This window comes from Oncorhynchus mykiss, chromosome 19, assembly GCF_057628025.1.
Source record: "Oncorhynchus mykiss isolate SJ-2025 chromosome 19, ASM5762802v1, whole genome shotgun sequence".
NCBI lineage: Eukaryota > Metazoa > Chordata > Actinopteri > Salmoniformes > Salmonidae > Oncorhynchus > Oncorhynchus mykiss.
The window spans coordinates 12,208,997-12,225,502 of record NC_143040.1 but is presented as its reverse complement, the minus strand read 5'-3'; the positions used below and the strand labels follow the sequence as shown (position 1 = coordinate 12,225,502).

General features: G+C 42.2%; 1 protein-coding gene across 2 annotated transcripts; it reads left to right on the top strand.

Annotated features, from left to right (window-relative positions):
• The first annotated feature begins 365 nt into the window (after nt 1–365).
• On the top strand, nt 366–16,148 carry LOC110497251 (sodium/potassium-transporting ATPase subunit alpha-1). Of its 2 annotated transcripts, none has more exons than XM_036954167.2 (21): nt 366–574; nt 824–949; nt 2,946–3,005; nt 3,593–3,796; nt 3,920–4,033; nt 4,123–4,257; nt 4,350–4,467; nt 6,413–6,681; nt 6,831–7,274; nt 10,101–10,293; nt 10,408–10,583; nt 10,677–10,813; nt 10,970–11,120; nt 11,862–12,030; nt 12,129–12,283; nt 12,466–12,589; nt 12,935–13,080; nt 14,224–14,357; nt 14,510–14,611; nt 15,716–15,807; nt 16,016–16,148. In XM_036954167.2, exons 1-21 carry the CDS (start codon nt 563–565, stop codon nt 16,042–16,044), a joined length of 3,090 nt encoding a protein of 1,029 aa, XP_036810062.1. In that variant the 5' UTR covers nt 366–562; the 3' UTR covers nt 16,045–16,148. The 2 variants fall into 2 exon arrangements, with proteins under 2 accessions (XP_036810062.1, XP_090066180.1); XM_090210054.1 differs by having other exon boundaries at nt 424–574; nt 4,350–4,975.
• The last annotated feature ends 358 nt before the right edge of the window (nt 16,149–16,506 follow it).

Here is a 16,506-nt window from a genome sequence, read left to right as displayed (position 1 = left end):
AAGATTTTTCAGATTGTTACTCAAATATCTACTTGTGGTAGGTGCTAAAGTGACCCATAGTTGAATTACTGGTTGGGTTATTTTTAACCCATTTGTTTATTGTGAGTACTTTCAACTTCCAACTACCTACATACACATGGTATTGTAGGTACTATAGTGGCAAATGGTTGGGTCACTGGTTGTGTTATTTTGAACCCATTTGTTTATTGTGAGTACCATCAACTTCCGACAGGGATGCTTTCTTTATGGGGGCTCATGGTCAAAATGACCTAGCTGTACAGGTGAAGATTGGCACAGATCCAACTCCTTCTCCACAACCCCTCCCATCCTCGGTCCCTTCTCCACACATCTGATTCATTCCTCCTGTGCACCTCCCCTTGGCCAGGTAAACCATATAAATATTCAATCCTCAGTTAGCTACCCAGGGAGCTCTTGGTTGCCTCGAGACGTGGAGAAAGAGGGAGAGAGGCAGGTGTAGACGTGCAACAGGTGGAGTTTCTCAGGATAAGTAGGAAATAAATGATCTTCACAAAACCACTGGGATTGAGACAGCGGTGCAAGAATGGGGCTTGTAGTAAGTCTGCATTGCACTTTGGATTATCAGGATTTTAATAGACTTATTGTGTGTTTACTTTCATCTTAACTAAAAATATGTTATTTTACAGTTCATACTTGCAAAAAAAAAAATCTCTATATTTCATGTTAATTGCTGCTTCTTAAGGGGATTTTATACATTTCTAAATGGAATTTCTAGACCGTATTAACAAAGAGGCACATTGATAGTTTACAGCTTCTCATCATTAACGTGTGTTTCGACATACAGAAGGGGAAAGATGATTATAAACTGGCGGCGACCTCCGAGGACGATGGAAAGAAGAAGAGTGAAAAGCAGGTGAAGAAAGCCAAGGAGAAGATGGATAAGGATGACCTGAAAAAGGAAGTTGACCTGGTGAGGAAAACTGATTATTTATTTATTCATTTATTCATCTAATTTAGATGACACGGACAGTGCACATGAATCCATATGCAATTTGTTTAAAATATATACAATGACAAAGCTTCAAAATGTTTGTGTTTTCTATAAGAAAAGACAAAGGTGCATAGTACACTGTAACGAAAAAATGTTTTTTTCCCACATGAAAAAAGACAACAGTTGACTGTAGAATACTACAGTTCTAACTATAGAATTCTACATTAAACTGTAGAATACTATACTGTACACTGTAGTATCCCTCGATCATGTGTAGTACTTACTGTAGAATGTTGTAGTATACTGTAGAATGCTATAGAAAATATGACAGTGTTATTGTTGTTTTTTTAACACTGTAGAAAATACTACAGTAATGTTCACAAAAACACAACAGTCCACAAAAACACTACACTTATTTGACTTTATTAACAACAACAGTATTTAATATGCATATACTCTGCCAATTCCATTCCCCAATATTGCATTGTGAGCCACCCATAAGTGAGAAATTATCCGTTCAAACTTCAAACCTACAAGTTATGGAAAATGCTTTCTTTCAGTATTTTTTCAGTAGGTTTCCTGAAGGAAAGTGTGTCAAAGATAATGAAACCAAAAAAACTATAGTAAATAATATAGTAATGCAGTAATGTTATACGGTAATTTGGGCAGGGAAAGAATTGCTGTATTTCAAATGGTACTGTAATTCCATCCCACAGAATTCAGTACCATAAAAAGAATGTTGGAGCTCCTAAAACGTTCTGACCACTAGTGGGAGCCTGGTATTGTTGTTTCTGGCTCATTACCATATTTTGAGGCTTGCCTTGTAAGAGGCTGTATTAGTTGCATCCGTTATCGAGAACGCTGTACCGATTTAACTGGTGTGTGGTAGTAGCGCCCCAACCATTTCAAATGTATAGTGAACATACTGAAGTGGCAGTAAGTCTTAAACCTTTACTGGTTGAGCATTTTGCCATGTCATTTTGCCCTGTAGTCGCTGACCGTTTGGAAGCCTTTGTTAAGGCCTCTAGAAGTGCTAATGATATGAAACACAAAATATGAATTCATATGCTGTAATGTGTAAGCACTACCTAACAGCTAACCTGCTTGTACCAATCCCATGTCGTGTAAAACACTGTGAAATACAAACCCCTTCTCCCCTCAATTCATTTCATTCATTCCAATTACAGTCAGTAGTATTCACTGTTTTTCACACATTTCCAACTTTAACTGTATATATAACTGTAAAACAACACATTTCACTGAACCTGTCCAGTGTGACAATAAAATATGTTTTATTTTTAACCGTATAATAGGGTAAATTCTATGATATTTTACTGTCATTACACAGTACTTGCTTTGGTACTTTATTCATATTACAGTAGGCAATATTAAATACAGTAACTTACCACTAGCTGCCTGTAAGTTACTGTAAAATTCACGGCAACCCCTTTACAGTGTAAGCCTATTCATCTCCGTGGGCCAGAAAAGGTGCAGCACACAACCTATCAAGCCTGTATAAAGCTCTTTGGTTTCTAGATTTGCATTTGGGCACTCATTTGCATTTTCATTTACTTACTATCACTCTGCAGTGAGTCTTGGGGGCAGTTCTAAAACCCCAATAGCCTGTGTTTAAACTTGAGAGAAACAGTAGCCTATCGTTGGAAACTGCTTTCTTACATGTAGTGAAATAGGAAAACGGATACGTGCACTGTGCAGTACTTATTCAGGGCAGAAGGTAACATTCAGTAATGGATTCAGTCACGAATCAGCGCGATTCCATCCATCATACAGAAACCAATGACTCTACTATGGTTTAGAGTCAATTCTATGCTGCATGACCTTGTCATTCATAGAATCAGTTCAAACTATTGGAGAAATGTGTTTCATCACTAAATGTTCTGTTCACCTCTACCAATGTGGAAAGATTAAAGAACAACAAGCTCTCTCTCTCTCTCTCTCTCTCTCTCTCATTTAGGATGACCACAAGTTGACCTTGGATGAGCTTAACAGGAAATACGGCACAGACTTAGCCAGGGTGAGTGAATATCTATGTGTGTTCATGTTTGTTCATGTGTGTTTATGTTTGTTCATGTGTGTTCATGTGTGTTCATGTGTGCCTCCGTTTGTAACATTGACAACCAGTTGGATCAGTAGCTCCTACGGATGAAAGCTGACTGTAATTTGCGTTGGTAGAACTTCTGCCTTCTATGTCAAGATGGCATCACTATCTAACACCGAATCATAACATATGAAACATATCTATATCTTCCTAAAGTTTACACAGAGTTTGGAGTAAAACGTATTTTCAGATTGTGTGACATCCCTTTGCTTACTTTGTGCCTTGCTCTTTCCTCCTTCCCTCCTTCCTCCTTTCCCTTCTCTTTCCTCCTTCCCTCCCTCCTCCTTTCCCTTCTCTTTCCTCCTTCCCTCCCTCCTCCTTTCCCTTCTCTTTCCTCCTTCCCTCCCTCCTCCTTTCCCTTCTCTTTCCTCCTTCCCTCCCTCCTCCTTTCCCTTCTCTTTCCTCCTTCCCTCCCTCCTCTTTTCCCTTCTCTTTCCTCCTTCCCTCCCTCCTCATTTCCCCTTCACTTTACATTTTCCCTCTCTCCTTCTTCCCCCACCTAGGGTCTATCCTCGGTTCGGGCTAAGGAGATCCTTCTTCGCGATGGCCCAAACACCCTGACTCCTCCCCGCACTACCCCTGAGTGGGTGAAGTTCTGCAAGCAGCTCTTTGGCGGGTTCTGCATGCTGCTGTGGATCGGAGCTGTGCTCTGCTTCATAGCCCACATTATCCAGGTCACCTCAGAGGAAGAGCCGACCAATGCTAATGTGAGAATCATACAATCGTAGAATTCAGAGATCATTTGAGATGAAGCCTCCAGTGCCCGAAAGGCTTTTCCTACTTAATGATAAAGCAATAGTCTCATAATCATTCTGCCTCTTCTTTAACAGTTGTACCTGGGCCTTGTGCTCGCTGTTGTTGTCATCATCACCGGTTGTTTCTCCTACTACCAAGAAGCCAAGAGCTCAAAGATCATGGACTCCTTCAAAAACCTAGTCCCGCAGGTTAGACTTCTGCCTTTTCAAACTCCTCTGAGAAGAACTCTATCATATAGTTACGTGTACGGATGTTAATCGTGTCATCTTCCTTGTAGCAAGCCCTGGTAGTCCGTGACGGTGAGAAGAAGAACATCAACACTGAAGAAGTGGTGGTTGGCGATATAGTGGAGGTGAAAGGCGGAGATAGGATACCAGCTGATTTGCGTATCGTCTCTGCCAGCGGCTGCAAGGTGGATACTTAAAAAAACATTAAGTCACGTGTCAGACGCGTAAATGTAATTCATTCGTTGTTGTATTGACACGATTATCTTTCCCCACTCAGGTGGACAACTCCTCCCTCACTGGTGAATCTGAGCCCCAAACTCGTAGTCCCGATTTTAGCAATGACAACCCCCTGGAAACCAGGAACATTGCCTTCTTCTCTACCAACTGTGTTGAAGGTAAAAAGTACCTTCTGTAACTATCTGCAATTATTGAATAGTTCAAATTTCTTGTATATATTCATTATTTTAAGAGGGGATTCAGACCGGAGTTAAAAGCGCGTGTATTGAACTTCATTCATTTTGTATGCAGTTTATTTGTTTCTATTCTGTTTGTATTCTGCCATTGAATTTAAGCACGTGGGAAACGCCAGAAATGGAGGTGTGTCGGAGGTGTGTCTGACCTTGATTTAATACCCAAATAATTCCATCACCATTAATAAGGTCGAGCAAACATGCCGGTTATAAGTGGAAAAGCATCTACTTTATTTTTTCCCGATAGAAGTAACAGCATTCTCCATGCACTGTAATTTATAAATTGACAAGAGCTAATTGATAAGAGCTAGGTAAATGAGTAATCCCCGCAGTGAAGTATGAAATATGTGCCGTTTATGCAGATTTTTTTATTGTATGGCCTTATAACTTGCAGGGGTTAAATTTGGAGACACGCGCCAAATGGGATGACAAGGTAAAGAGTGGCGCCAAATGTAACCTTTGTGTCCTTTAGGATGTTTTAAACATATGCTCCAACGTTTCTTGTTTTTTTATTAGCCACTATCGGTTGGTGACTGTACATAATAACCAGGTATATTTAGTGTTCGTTCCCTTCTCTACATTCGTATCATTCCATCACATCTTTTGATTTAGCCTACCTTTCTCGCATTCATCTGAAAACGCTGTCACGTCTTTGTGTCTGTGGCTGAGGGTCAAGTAATAGTGTATACTATTTCATGAAGGCCCAATACAAATTGTAGTAAAAATAAATCGGGGGCTTATAGGCCTGTTAAATCATTCTGGAGCTGTAACCGATACATGGATCTTGATGCACAGCGCAACACTTTGCACAGTTCCATGATCCGTGCGGGAAATTAGGGTATGTTTATTATATCATACTATTTATACTATTCTCCATATTATAATTATACAACTATTATAGGTTAGACTATTTTCAACGTTACCATTGATTAACTGAATGTGGCAACTTTCAAAATGAATCAAAACACCTTTATTTGTACATAAAGGCTTTATTTTTCCATGAAGTAGGATTCATGATTATTCCCTAAACACAAATAATGTGTAAAATCAGTGTTTTAAAATGTACACATGGGTTCTGAAACAGCCTTGAAAACACATATTCGTCTCTATCGTTCTATATTCTCAACACATTCTCTACAATCAAGTCTTGTGGCAATCAAATTCAAATATAAGGTACACATGTATTTAAAGAGATTACTTTAGATAAATTAACAGAAAAACGAATTAAACAAAAACTCCCTGATTGAATTGGTAGGCCACCAAGTGGGTGTGTTTTCTGAGGTTTAATTAAATGTATTCAGTGCTTGCAAGGAAACCTTGTTAAGCGCCTCCATAAAGTAAGTCTGAATACCAACTACTGAGAAGTGGGTAGGAAAGGGAGGCATAGGAAAAGTGTTAAATTGTCTGAATTGCCTCTTTGTGATTCTAAACTAGGAATCATTTTTTTTCTTGAGCAGATGGTCAGGGAGCTAGAACATAATTGGCTGCAAGAAGCCCAAACAGATATCATATTTGACTAAAACGTCATCATTTCAAACCTTGCTTACAGTGGTATATGATCACAGTGTCTCTCTATTATGTGTGGGAATACTTGTGAACATATTTCCCAAATTAAAATCACCTGGAGCTGATTTCCTGATTCCTGATTTAAAAAAAAAAAATTGTATATTATATATATATATATTTACTTAATTTATTTATATATTATAATGTTTTTTATATATTATTTTAACAATTTTGTTATATGTATATATATTTGAAAAATTGCTCAGAAATCATGGGAAGGCAAAATAAAACCACCCACGTTCCAAATTCGTTCCAGTTGGAGAACCCTGTTCTAAACCATATACTCAATTTTTGACCCTTCCAGGAACTGCCAGAGGTATCGTCATCAACACTGGTGACCACACTATCATGGGTCGTATCGCCGCGTTGGCCATGAGTCTGGAAAGTGGGCAGACGCCTCTCGGAATTGAAATTGATCACTTCATTGAAATCATCACCGGTGTGTCCGTCTTCTTCGGTGTGACTTTCTTAATCCTCTCCGTCATTCTGGGCTATGGATGGCTGCCATCCATCATCTTCCTCATTGGAATCATCGTTGCTAATGTACCAGAGGGTCTCCTGGCTACTGTAACTGTGAGTGCTGATGAAAACTCATGTTTAACAAAAACTTAATGAAAAAAATGTATACAACATTTGACAAAATATGTTTTTTGTTACAACAACAAAACATATTTTGTCTAATTTTCTATTATTTAACCCTCTGCTATGGATTTCCATCTTAGGTGTGTCTAACTCTGACTGCCAAGCGTATGGCCAAGAAGAACTGCCTGGTGAAGAATCTGGAAGCTGTGGAGACCTTGGGGTCCACCTCCACAATCTGCTCCGACAAGACTGGCACCCTGACCCAGAACAGAATGACTGTGGCTCACATGTGGTTCGACAACCAGATCCATGATGCTGACACCACAGAGAACCAAAGTGGTACCTCTTTCGACAAAAGCTCTGCCACCTGGGCTGCCCTGGCTAGAGTCGCCGGCCTGTGCAACCGAGCCGTCTTCCTGGCAGAACAGAACAACGTACCTATCCTCAAGAGAGATGTGAGCGGTGATGCCTCAGAGACTGCCCTGCTGAAGTGTATCGAGCTGTGCTGTGGGTCTGTCAAAGACATGAGAGAAAAGTACAGCAAAGTCGTTGAGATCCCCTTCAACTCCACCAACAAATACCAGGTAACCACGTGGTCAATCAAATCTAATCAAGCTTTATTTACACAGCACATGTCAGACATGGAATGCAACACAATGTGCTTCACAGGAATAAAACTATGGGGGAAAAAACTATGGAAGTAAAAACGGAAATATGTACTACATTCTTACTACTGAGATCGAAAATATGGTGTGATGGACTTAAAATCATGGATGGCTTTTCTCAATCAGCTTGGAACTGCTGCTGGGTATCTACATCCAGTCAGCTTGTTACTGCTACTGGGTATCTATATCCAGTCAGCTTGTAACTGCTACTGGGTATCTATATCCAGTCAGCTTGTAACTGCTACTGGGTATCTATATCCAGTCAGCTTGTAACTGCTACTGGGTATCTATATCCAGTCAGCTTGTAACTGCTACTGGGTATCTATATCCAGTCAGCTTGTAAATGCTACTGGGTATCTATATCCAGTCAGCTTGTAACTGCTACTGGGTATCTATATCCAGTCAGCTTGTAACTGCTACTGGGTATCTACAGCCAGTCAGCTTGTAACTGCTACTGGGTATCTATATCCAGTCAGCTTGTAACTGCTACTGGGTATCTATATCCAGTCAGCTTGTAACTGCTACTGGGTATCTATATCCAGTCAGCTTGTAACTGCTACTGGGTATCTACAGCCAGTCAGCTTGTAACTGCTACTGGGTATCTATATCCAGTCAGCTTGTTACTGCTACTGGGTATCTATATCCAGTCAGCTTGTTACTGCTACTGGGTATCTACATCCAGTCAGCTTGTTACTGCTACTGGGTATCTATATCCAGTCAGCTTGTAACTGCTACTGGGTATCTATATCCAGTCAGCTTGTAACTGCTACTGGGTATCTACAGCCAGTCAGCTTGTAACTGCTACTGGGTATCTATATCCAGTCAGCTTGTAACTGCTACTGGGTATCTATATCCAGTCAGCTTGTAACTGCTACTGGGTATCTATATCCAGTCAGCTTGTAACTGCTACTGGGTATCTATATCCAGTCAGCTTGTAACTGCTACTGGGTATCTACATCCAGTCAGCTTGTAACTGCTACTGGGTATCTACATCCAGTCAGCCTATAACTGCTACTGGGTATCTACCCCCCAGTCAGCTTGTAACTGCTACTGGGTATCTACCCTCCAGTCAGCTTGTAACTGCTACTGGGTATCTACCCTCCAGTCAGCTTGTAACTGCTACTGGGTATCTACATCCAGTCAGCTTGTAACTGCTACTGGGTATCTATATCCAGTCAGCTTGTTACTGCTACTGGGTATCTACATCCAGTCAGCTTGTAACTGCTACTGGATATCTACATCCAGTCAGCTTGTTACTGCTACTGGGTATCTATATCCAGTCAGCTTGTTACTGCTACTGGGTATCTACATCCAGTCAGCTTGTAACTGCTACTGGGTATCTACATCCAGTCAGCTTGTAACTGCTACTGGGTATCTATATCCAGTCAGCTTGTAACTGCTACTGGGTATCTATATCCAGTCAGCTTGTAACTGCTACTGGGTATCTACATCCAGTCAGCTTGTAACTGCTACTGGGTATCTACATCCAGTCAGCTTGTAACTGCTACTGGGTATCTACATCCAGTCAGCTTGTTACTGCTACTGGGTATCTATATCCAGTCAGCTTGTAACTGCTACTGGGTATCTATATCCAGTCAGCTTGTAAATGCTACTGGATATCTACATCCAGTCAGCTTGTAACTGCTACTGGGTATCTATATCCAGTCAGCTTGTTACTGCTACTGGGTATCTATATCCAGTCAGCTTGTAACTGCTACTGGGTATCTATATCCAGTCAGCTTGTAAATGCTACTGGATATCTACATCCAGTCAGCTTGTAACTGCTACTGGGTATCTATATCCAGTCAGCTTGTAACTGCTACTGGGTATCTACATCCAGTCAGCTTATAACTGCTACTGGGTATCTACATCCAGTCAGTTTGTAACTGCTACTGGGTATCTACATCCAGTCAGCTTGTTACTGCTACTGGGTATCTACATCCAGTCAGCTTGTAACTGCTACTGGGTATCTACATCCAGTCAGCTTGTTACTGCTACTGGGTATCTATATCCAGTCAGCTTGTAACTGCTACTGGGTATCTATATCCAGTCAGCTTGTAACTGCTACTGGGTATCTACAGCCAGTCAGCTTGTAACTGCTACTGGGTATCTATATCCAGTCAGCTTGTAACTGCTACAGGGTATCTACATCCAGTCAGTTTGTAACTACTACTGGGTATCTACATCCAGTCAGCTTGTAACTGCTACTGGGTATCTATATCCAGTCAGCTTGTAACTGCTACTGGGTATCTATATCCAGTCAGCTTGTAACTGCTACTGGGTATCTACAACCAGTCAGTTTGTAACTGCTACTGGGTATCTATATCCAGTCAGCTTGTTACTACTACTGGGTATCTATATCCAGTCAGCTTGTTACTACTACTGGGTATCCATATCCAGTCAGCTTGTAACTGCTACTGGGTATCTATTTCCAGTCAGCTTGTTACTGCTACTGGGTATCTACATCCAGTCAGCTTGTAACTGCTACTGGGTATCTACATCCAGTCAGCCTATAACTGCTACTGGGTATCTACATCCAGTCAGCTTGTAACTGCTACTGGGTATCTACATCCAGTCAGCTTGTAACTGCTACTGGGTATCTACATCCAGTCAGCTTGTAACTGCTACTGGGTATCTATATCCAATAAGTAGCCGTAACTTTACTTTACCAGGCTCACTGGTACCCTTCTGAGTTATTTAAAATAAAGTCAGCCCTCTTCATGGTGTCATCTCATCTTCCACTAGCTCTCCATTCATGAGAACAACATGGCCGGCGAGTCCAATCATCTGCTGGTGATGAAGGGAGCCCCTGAGAGGATCCTGGACAGCTGCTCCACCATCTTGCTCCAAGGCAAAGAACATCCTCTGGATGACGAGATAAAGGAATCATTTCAGAAAGCCTACGAAGCGCTAGGAGGACTGGGAGAGAGAGTGCTGGGTAAGAGGGCACACCAATATGGAGACATATTCATTCAAAGGTTTGGGAGCTAATTTACAGTCTTGAACATGCAGAATTTGTTCTAGGTTGTTTCTGCCTCTGCGTCCTTTCCAGGTTTCTGCCATTTCCAGCTCCCTGATGACCAGTTTCCAGAAGGCTTTGACTTTGACTGTGAAGATGTGAACTTTCCCACTGAGAATCTGTGCTTCGTTGGCCTCATGTCCATGATTGACCCTCCCCGTGCTGCTGTGCCTGACGCTGTGGGCAAGTGCAGGTGTGCTGGAATCAAGGTATGGCAATATCATAGTAAACTCAAGACTCTTCGGCCATCACACATAGCAGCCACTGTGAACAGGCCACTCAACTTCCCGTCCTACCCTTAGGTTATCATGGTCACTGGGGATCATCCCATCACTGCGAAGGCCATTGCCAAGGGTGTGGGCATCATCTCTGAGGGCAACGAGACTGTTGAGGAAATTGCTGCTCGTCTGAAAATCCCAGTTTCTGAGGTCAACCCAAGGTATGTTGCAGTTTGTTCGGGAACATTTCAGTGTATGTCATCACACTGTCTACACTTAAAGAGGAGTGACAGAAACCTATATTTAGCCGTTTTGTGAAAAATACAAGCCAGTTATATTTAGCTTATATTTTAGCTTTCTGTCTTTGTGCCATGCAGAGATGCCAAGGCCTGTGTTGTCCACGGTGGAGAGCTGAAGGACATGACCCCCGAAGAGTTGGATGACATCCTGAAGCATCACACTGAGATTGTGTTTGCCAGAACTTCTCCTCAGCAGAAGCTGATTATTGTGGAGGGTTGCCAGCGTCAGGTACTATTGAGTTAATGAATCCATGCTTATGAGTCAGTCAGGATCATTGTATCTTTCATTGCTAAGATCTTTAACCTCTACAGGATTGGTGGGTTCCCCATGGGATGGTTGAGCTAACATAGGCTAACGCAATTAGCATGAGGTTGTAAGTAACAATAACATTTCCAAGGACATAGACATATCTGATTTTGGAAGAAAGCTTACATTTTTGTTAATCTAACTACACTGTCCAATTTACAGTAGCTATTACAATGAAATAATACCATGCTATTGTTTGAGGAGAGCGCACAGTTATGAACTTGAAAGTTATTATTCAACTATTATTACGCACATTTGGGCAGTCTTATACAACATTTTAAACCAAAATACAATGGTTCATTTGATCAGTCTAAAACTTTGCACATACAATGCTGCCATCTAGTGGTCAAAATCTAAATTGCGACTGGGCTAGAATAATACATTATGGCCTTTCTCTTTCAAAGATGATGGTACAGAAAAAATACAAAAAATGCATGTTTTTTTCTTTGTATTATCTTTCACCAGATCTAATGTGTTATATTCTCCTGCATTCATTTCAAATTTCCACAAACTTCAAAGTGTTTCCTTTCAAATTGTATCAAGAATATGCATATCCTTGCTTCCGGTCCTGAGCTACAGGCAGTTAGATTTGGGTATGTCATTTTAGGAGAAAATTGAAAAAAGGGTCCGATCCTACTAAACACCTCTCTTACTTATCCACAGGGGGCCATTGTGGCTGTGACAGGGGATGGTGTGAACGATTCCCCTGCTCTGAGGAAGGCTGACATCGGTGTTGCTATGGGTATCGCTGGATCTGACGTCTCCAAGCAGGCTGCAGACATGATCCTCCTGGATGACAATTTTGCCTCCATCGTGACTGGTGTTGAAGAGGGTATGAGGAGCTCTGCACAGATGATTATCAATCTGCTGTGTCTTTCCATCCTTCTGTCATCACCCTGACTATCCCGTCCATCCTCTATTTCCCCCCAGGCCGTCTGATCTTTGACAACTTGAAGAAGTCCATCACCTACACCCTGTCCAGTAAAATTCCAGAGATGACCCCCTTCCTCTTCTTGCTCCTCGCCAACATTCCACTGGCCCTAGGGACCGTCACCATCCTCTGCATCGACCTGGGAACTGACATGGTGGGTCTTTCAGATGTGGATATTCCTCCTTAGTGAACAATCTGATCATGTGATCTGGTGCATCACCACAAACAATGTCCGTGGTCATTTCAGAGGTTGTTCAGAAGATATTCTCACAAACATCGAAGTGACCAACGATATGTTTCTAATTCGGGTGATCTTTTCCCATTGTTATCTTCAAGATCCCCGCTATCTCCCTGGCCTATGAACAAGCTGAGAACGACATCATGAAGAGACAGCCACGGAACCCCAAAACAGACCGACTGGTGAACGAGAGACTCATTAGTGTGGCCTATGGTCAATTTGGTAGGGCTTCTGTTTTGCCTTTATGAGTTGTATGTTGACCAGTCTGTTTCATAGGACATTTACAATCTGATCAATGTGTCTTCACTGACAAAATACTTGGTCACACTTTATTAGGATAGTCCACCTGTATTATCAACAAAACATCATACTATCAACAGACTATCGGTTGATTAGCAACTGCTTGCCATGGTTAGGGTAAGGTAAAGTTATGGTTAGGGCTAGGGTTAGTAGATAGTTAGTTGAAATGTTACTGATGTTAGTCTGTAGATAGTCTGTAGAGCATCCACAGATGGACTATCTAAATAAAGTGTTACCAAATGCTCTCCTCCTTTTTCCTCTTCACAGGAGTGATGCTGGCCGCAGCCGGCTTCTTCACATACTTTGTAATCATGGCTGAGAACGGGTTCTATCCCATGGACTTGCTAGGAATCCGTTTGGACTGGGAAAACCAGTATATCAACGACTTGGAGGACAGCTACGGCCAGCAGTGGGTGAGTACTGCTACTGAGTACTGCTATCTTACTAACGGATTCATAGAAATAGAATGAATAGAAAGGGCATCTCCATTCAAGTCAATGATGGCATAATAGATGGGCTGGCATCAGTTTACCAGTCAAATTGCCAGGTTTATAGCTCCTAGCCTGTTCTATTACATTTATATGAAGGGATTAGCATTAGCCTTGTTTTGAGTACCTTCTTGTGTGATGAGTTCTCCATTTGAACTTTTTCAGTCTCTCCCATTTTTTAGATTTTGTTCATTCCAGTAAGTTTATTCCATCAGGACATTCAAGAAAACTAAATAAATCAATAAATGTGATATAGTATTAAAAAAAGTTTGGAAGCCATGGCTGGGATTATGGATCAGGGTTGTTGCACAGCTTGCATTTCAGATAGTCAGTGGACGAACAGTCACTGCCAGAGAGACAGGTCTGTAGCCTCGGCCCTGCACCACACAACCCCCAACGTCCTCTCCGTGCTTTGGGCTTCGTAGACAGCTTGCTACTATTCTTCCATTTGTGCACTTGTGGATTCCACTGCTGTCGCTTGCTCATATTCTCACCACACATTTAGTAACATTGTAATAAACACGTTCCGTTCCTCCTTCTCCCCTCTGTTTCCCTATCTACCCACATCTCTCCCCCTCTCTCTCTCTCTCTCTCTCTCTCTCTCTCTCTCCCTCTCTCTCTCTCTCTCTCTCTCTCTCTCTCTCTCACTCTCTCTCTCTCTCTCCCCCACTCTCTCTCTCACTCTCTCTCTCTCTCTCCCCCACTCTCTCTCCCCTCTCTCTCTCTCTCTCTCTCTCTCTCTCTCTCTCTCTCTCTCTCTCTCTCTCTCTCTCTCTCTCTCTCTCTCTCTCTCTCTCTCTCTCTCTCTCTCTCTCTCTCTCTCTCTCCCTCTCTCTCTCTCTCTCTCCCTCTCTCTCCCCCTCTCTCTCTCTCTCTCTCTCTCTCTCTCTCTCTCTCCCCCCCACTCTCTCTCTCTCTCTCTCCCCCACTCTCTCTCTCTCTCTCTCTCCCCCACTCTCTCTCCCCCTCTCTCTCTCTCTCTCTCTCTCTCTCTCCCCCTCTTGCTCTCTCTCTCTCCCCCTCTCTCTCTCTCACTCCCCCCTCTCTCTCTCTCCCCTTATCCTTCAGACATATGAGAGCAGAAAGATAATTGAGTTCAGCTGCCACACAGCGTACTTCGCCGCTGTTGTGATTGCACAGTGGGCCGTATTGATCGTCTGTAAGACCAGGAAGAACTCCTTCTTTCAGCAGGGACTAATGAAGTAAGTACACACATCGATTTCTGTGGTCTGGGTCCTAAGACACACACACACACACACACGTTCATACAGCCCTGCGACTCACTTCAAAAATCAATATCCACCCTTTTGGTTTTAAATCCATCAAAATGTATTTGTTTTTCCTCCCACCTCAGGAACCGTGTTCTCATCTTCGGACTTTGTTCAGAATCCGCCCTGGCTCTCTTCCTGTCCTACTGCCCTGGAATGGACATTGCCATCAGAATGTACCCACTCAAGTGAGCAATAGACCCTTCAGATTATATTATGCTCTTCTGTATACCAACTTGGAACAAAGATCACCCTCTGTTTTAAAAGATGAGGTGGAAAATGGGTGGATATTATAAAGGGCGGAAACTACTGCGGTCTCACAGGATCAGTTAGGGCTCACTAGCTAGCTCCAGTGTAATGGGGTTTACTGCCCAACCTAGAGAGTAAATACAGCTCCAGTGTAATGGGGTTTACTGCCCAACCAAGAGAGTAAATACAGCTCCAGTGTAATGGGGTTTACTGCCCAACCAAGAGAGTAAATACAGCTCCAGTGTAATGGGGTTTACTACCCAACCAAGAGAGTAAATACAGCTCCAGTGTAATGGGGTTTACTGCCCAACCAAGAGAGTAAATACAGCTCCAGTGTAATGGGGTTTACTACCCAACCTAGAGAGTAAATACAGCTCCAGTGTAATGGGGTTTACTACCCAACCTAGAGAGAAAATACAGCTCCAGTGTAATGGGTTTACTAGCCAACCTAGAGAGAAAATACAGCTCCAGTGTAATGGGGTTTACTACCCAACCTAGAGAGAAAATGCAGCTCCAGTGTAATGGGGTTTACTGCCCAACCAAGAGAGTAAATACAGCTCCAGTGTAATGGGGTTTACTGCCCAACCAAGAGAGTAAATACAGCTCCAGTGTAATGGGGTTTACTAGCCAACCTAGAGAGAAAATACAGCTCCAGTGTAATGGGGTTTACTACCCAACCTAGAGAGTAAATACAGCTCCAGTGTAATGGGGTTTACTACCCAACCTAGAGAGTAAATACAGCTCCAGTGTAATTGGGTTTACTACCCAACCTAGAGAGTAAATACAGCTCCAGTGTAATGGGGTTTACTAGCCAACCTAGAGAGAAAATACAGCTCCAGTGTAATGGGGTTTACTACCCAACCTAGAGAGAAAATACAGCTCCAGTGTAATGGGGTTTACTGCCCAACCAAGAGAAAAAACGCAGCTCCCAGATTTACGCTCAATTTATTCTCTTTTTTATTTTCCTTCCCTCTTTCCACTTGTCTTTCACTCACTTTAACCTCAAAAATGTTTATTTTTTATTTCCTTGTCTTTTTCCTCAGGCCTTTCTGGTGGGTATGTGCCTTTCCCTACACCCTGCTCATCTTCATCTATGATGAGGTTAGAAAATACATCATGCGACGGAACTCAGGAGGTACGTGCTCAGGGTCTACAGACGACAACAAGTTTTTAAGTTAACGCCGACAATTGGCCGTCACTGTCAATTATTGTACAAGAACGTGACAATGACATGTAAGATTGGGAGTGCGGTATTTTATCATTTGTCTCGTGGAGATTTGCAGTGTGGCAAGATGAACTCGAACTAATTTGTTTCTTCTCTCGGGAATTGTCTCTTCTTTCAGGTTGGGTGTACCAAGAGACATACTATTGAGACGAAGAGGCCGTCCCAGGATCACTCAATGTCACTCTGCTGCAGTATTGCCTTGTAATGCAATCGTTCATTTTTACAATGATATTAAACCCATTTGCCTTTGATAGACAATTCTCAGACCTTTCTTGATAGTCTGTTCCTGTAGCTCTTTAAGAGTCTCGGTTGCACTTTACTATTCATCTTTATGGAGTCAGATTGCGTCGTCTTATTACGGGGCATCATCAAACACGAAAGAGGAGCGTCGCACATCCAACACCAGATCACCCTAAAAAAGCGTTGGGTCCTGTAGCTTTATCCAACACGGATCGATCTGAAATGAGCAGCAACGACAACAGGTCACAATGTCAACAGTAGCCTATCCCTGGGAAATGTGTTTAGGTCTACCTGTACTTGTAAATGAAGTCCATCCGTCTGTCCTTACATTAGAAAATGCTTCAATCAAATCGTTCTGTGTTTTGTTTG

Bases quoted from the DNA above. Each gene is read 5' to 3' on its own strand.
- LOC110497251 (XM_036954167.2), top strand. The intron at 6,682-6,830 runs GTGAGTGCTGAT...TTTCCATCTTAG, and splicing joins GTCTCCTGGCTACTGTAACT to GTGTGTCTAACTCTGACTGC. The intron at 7,275-10,100 runs GTAACCACGTGG...ATCTTCCACTAG, and splicing joins ACTCCACCAACAAATACCAG to CTCTCCATTCATGAGAACAA.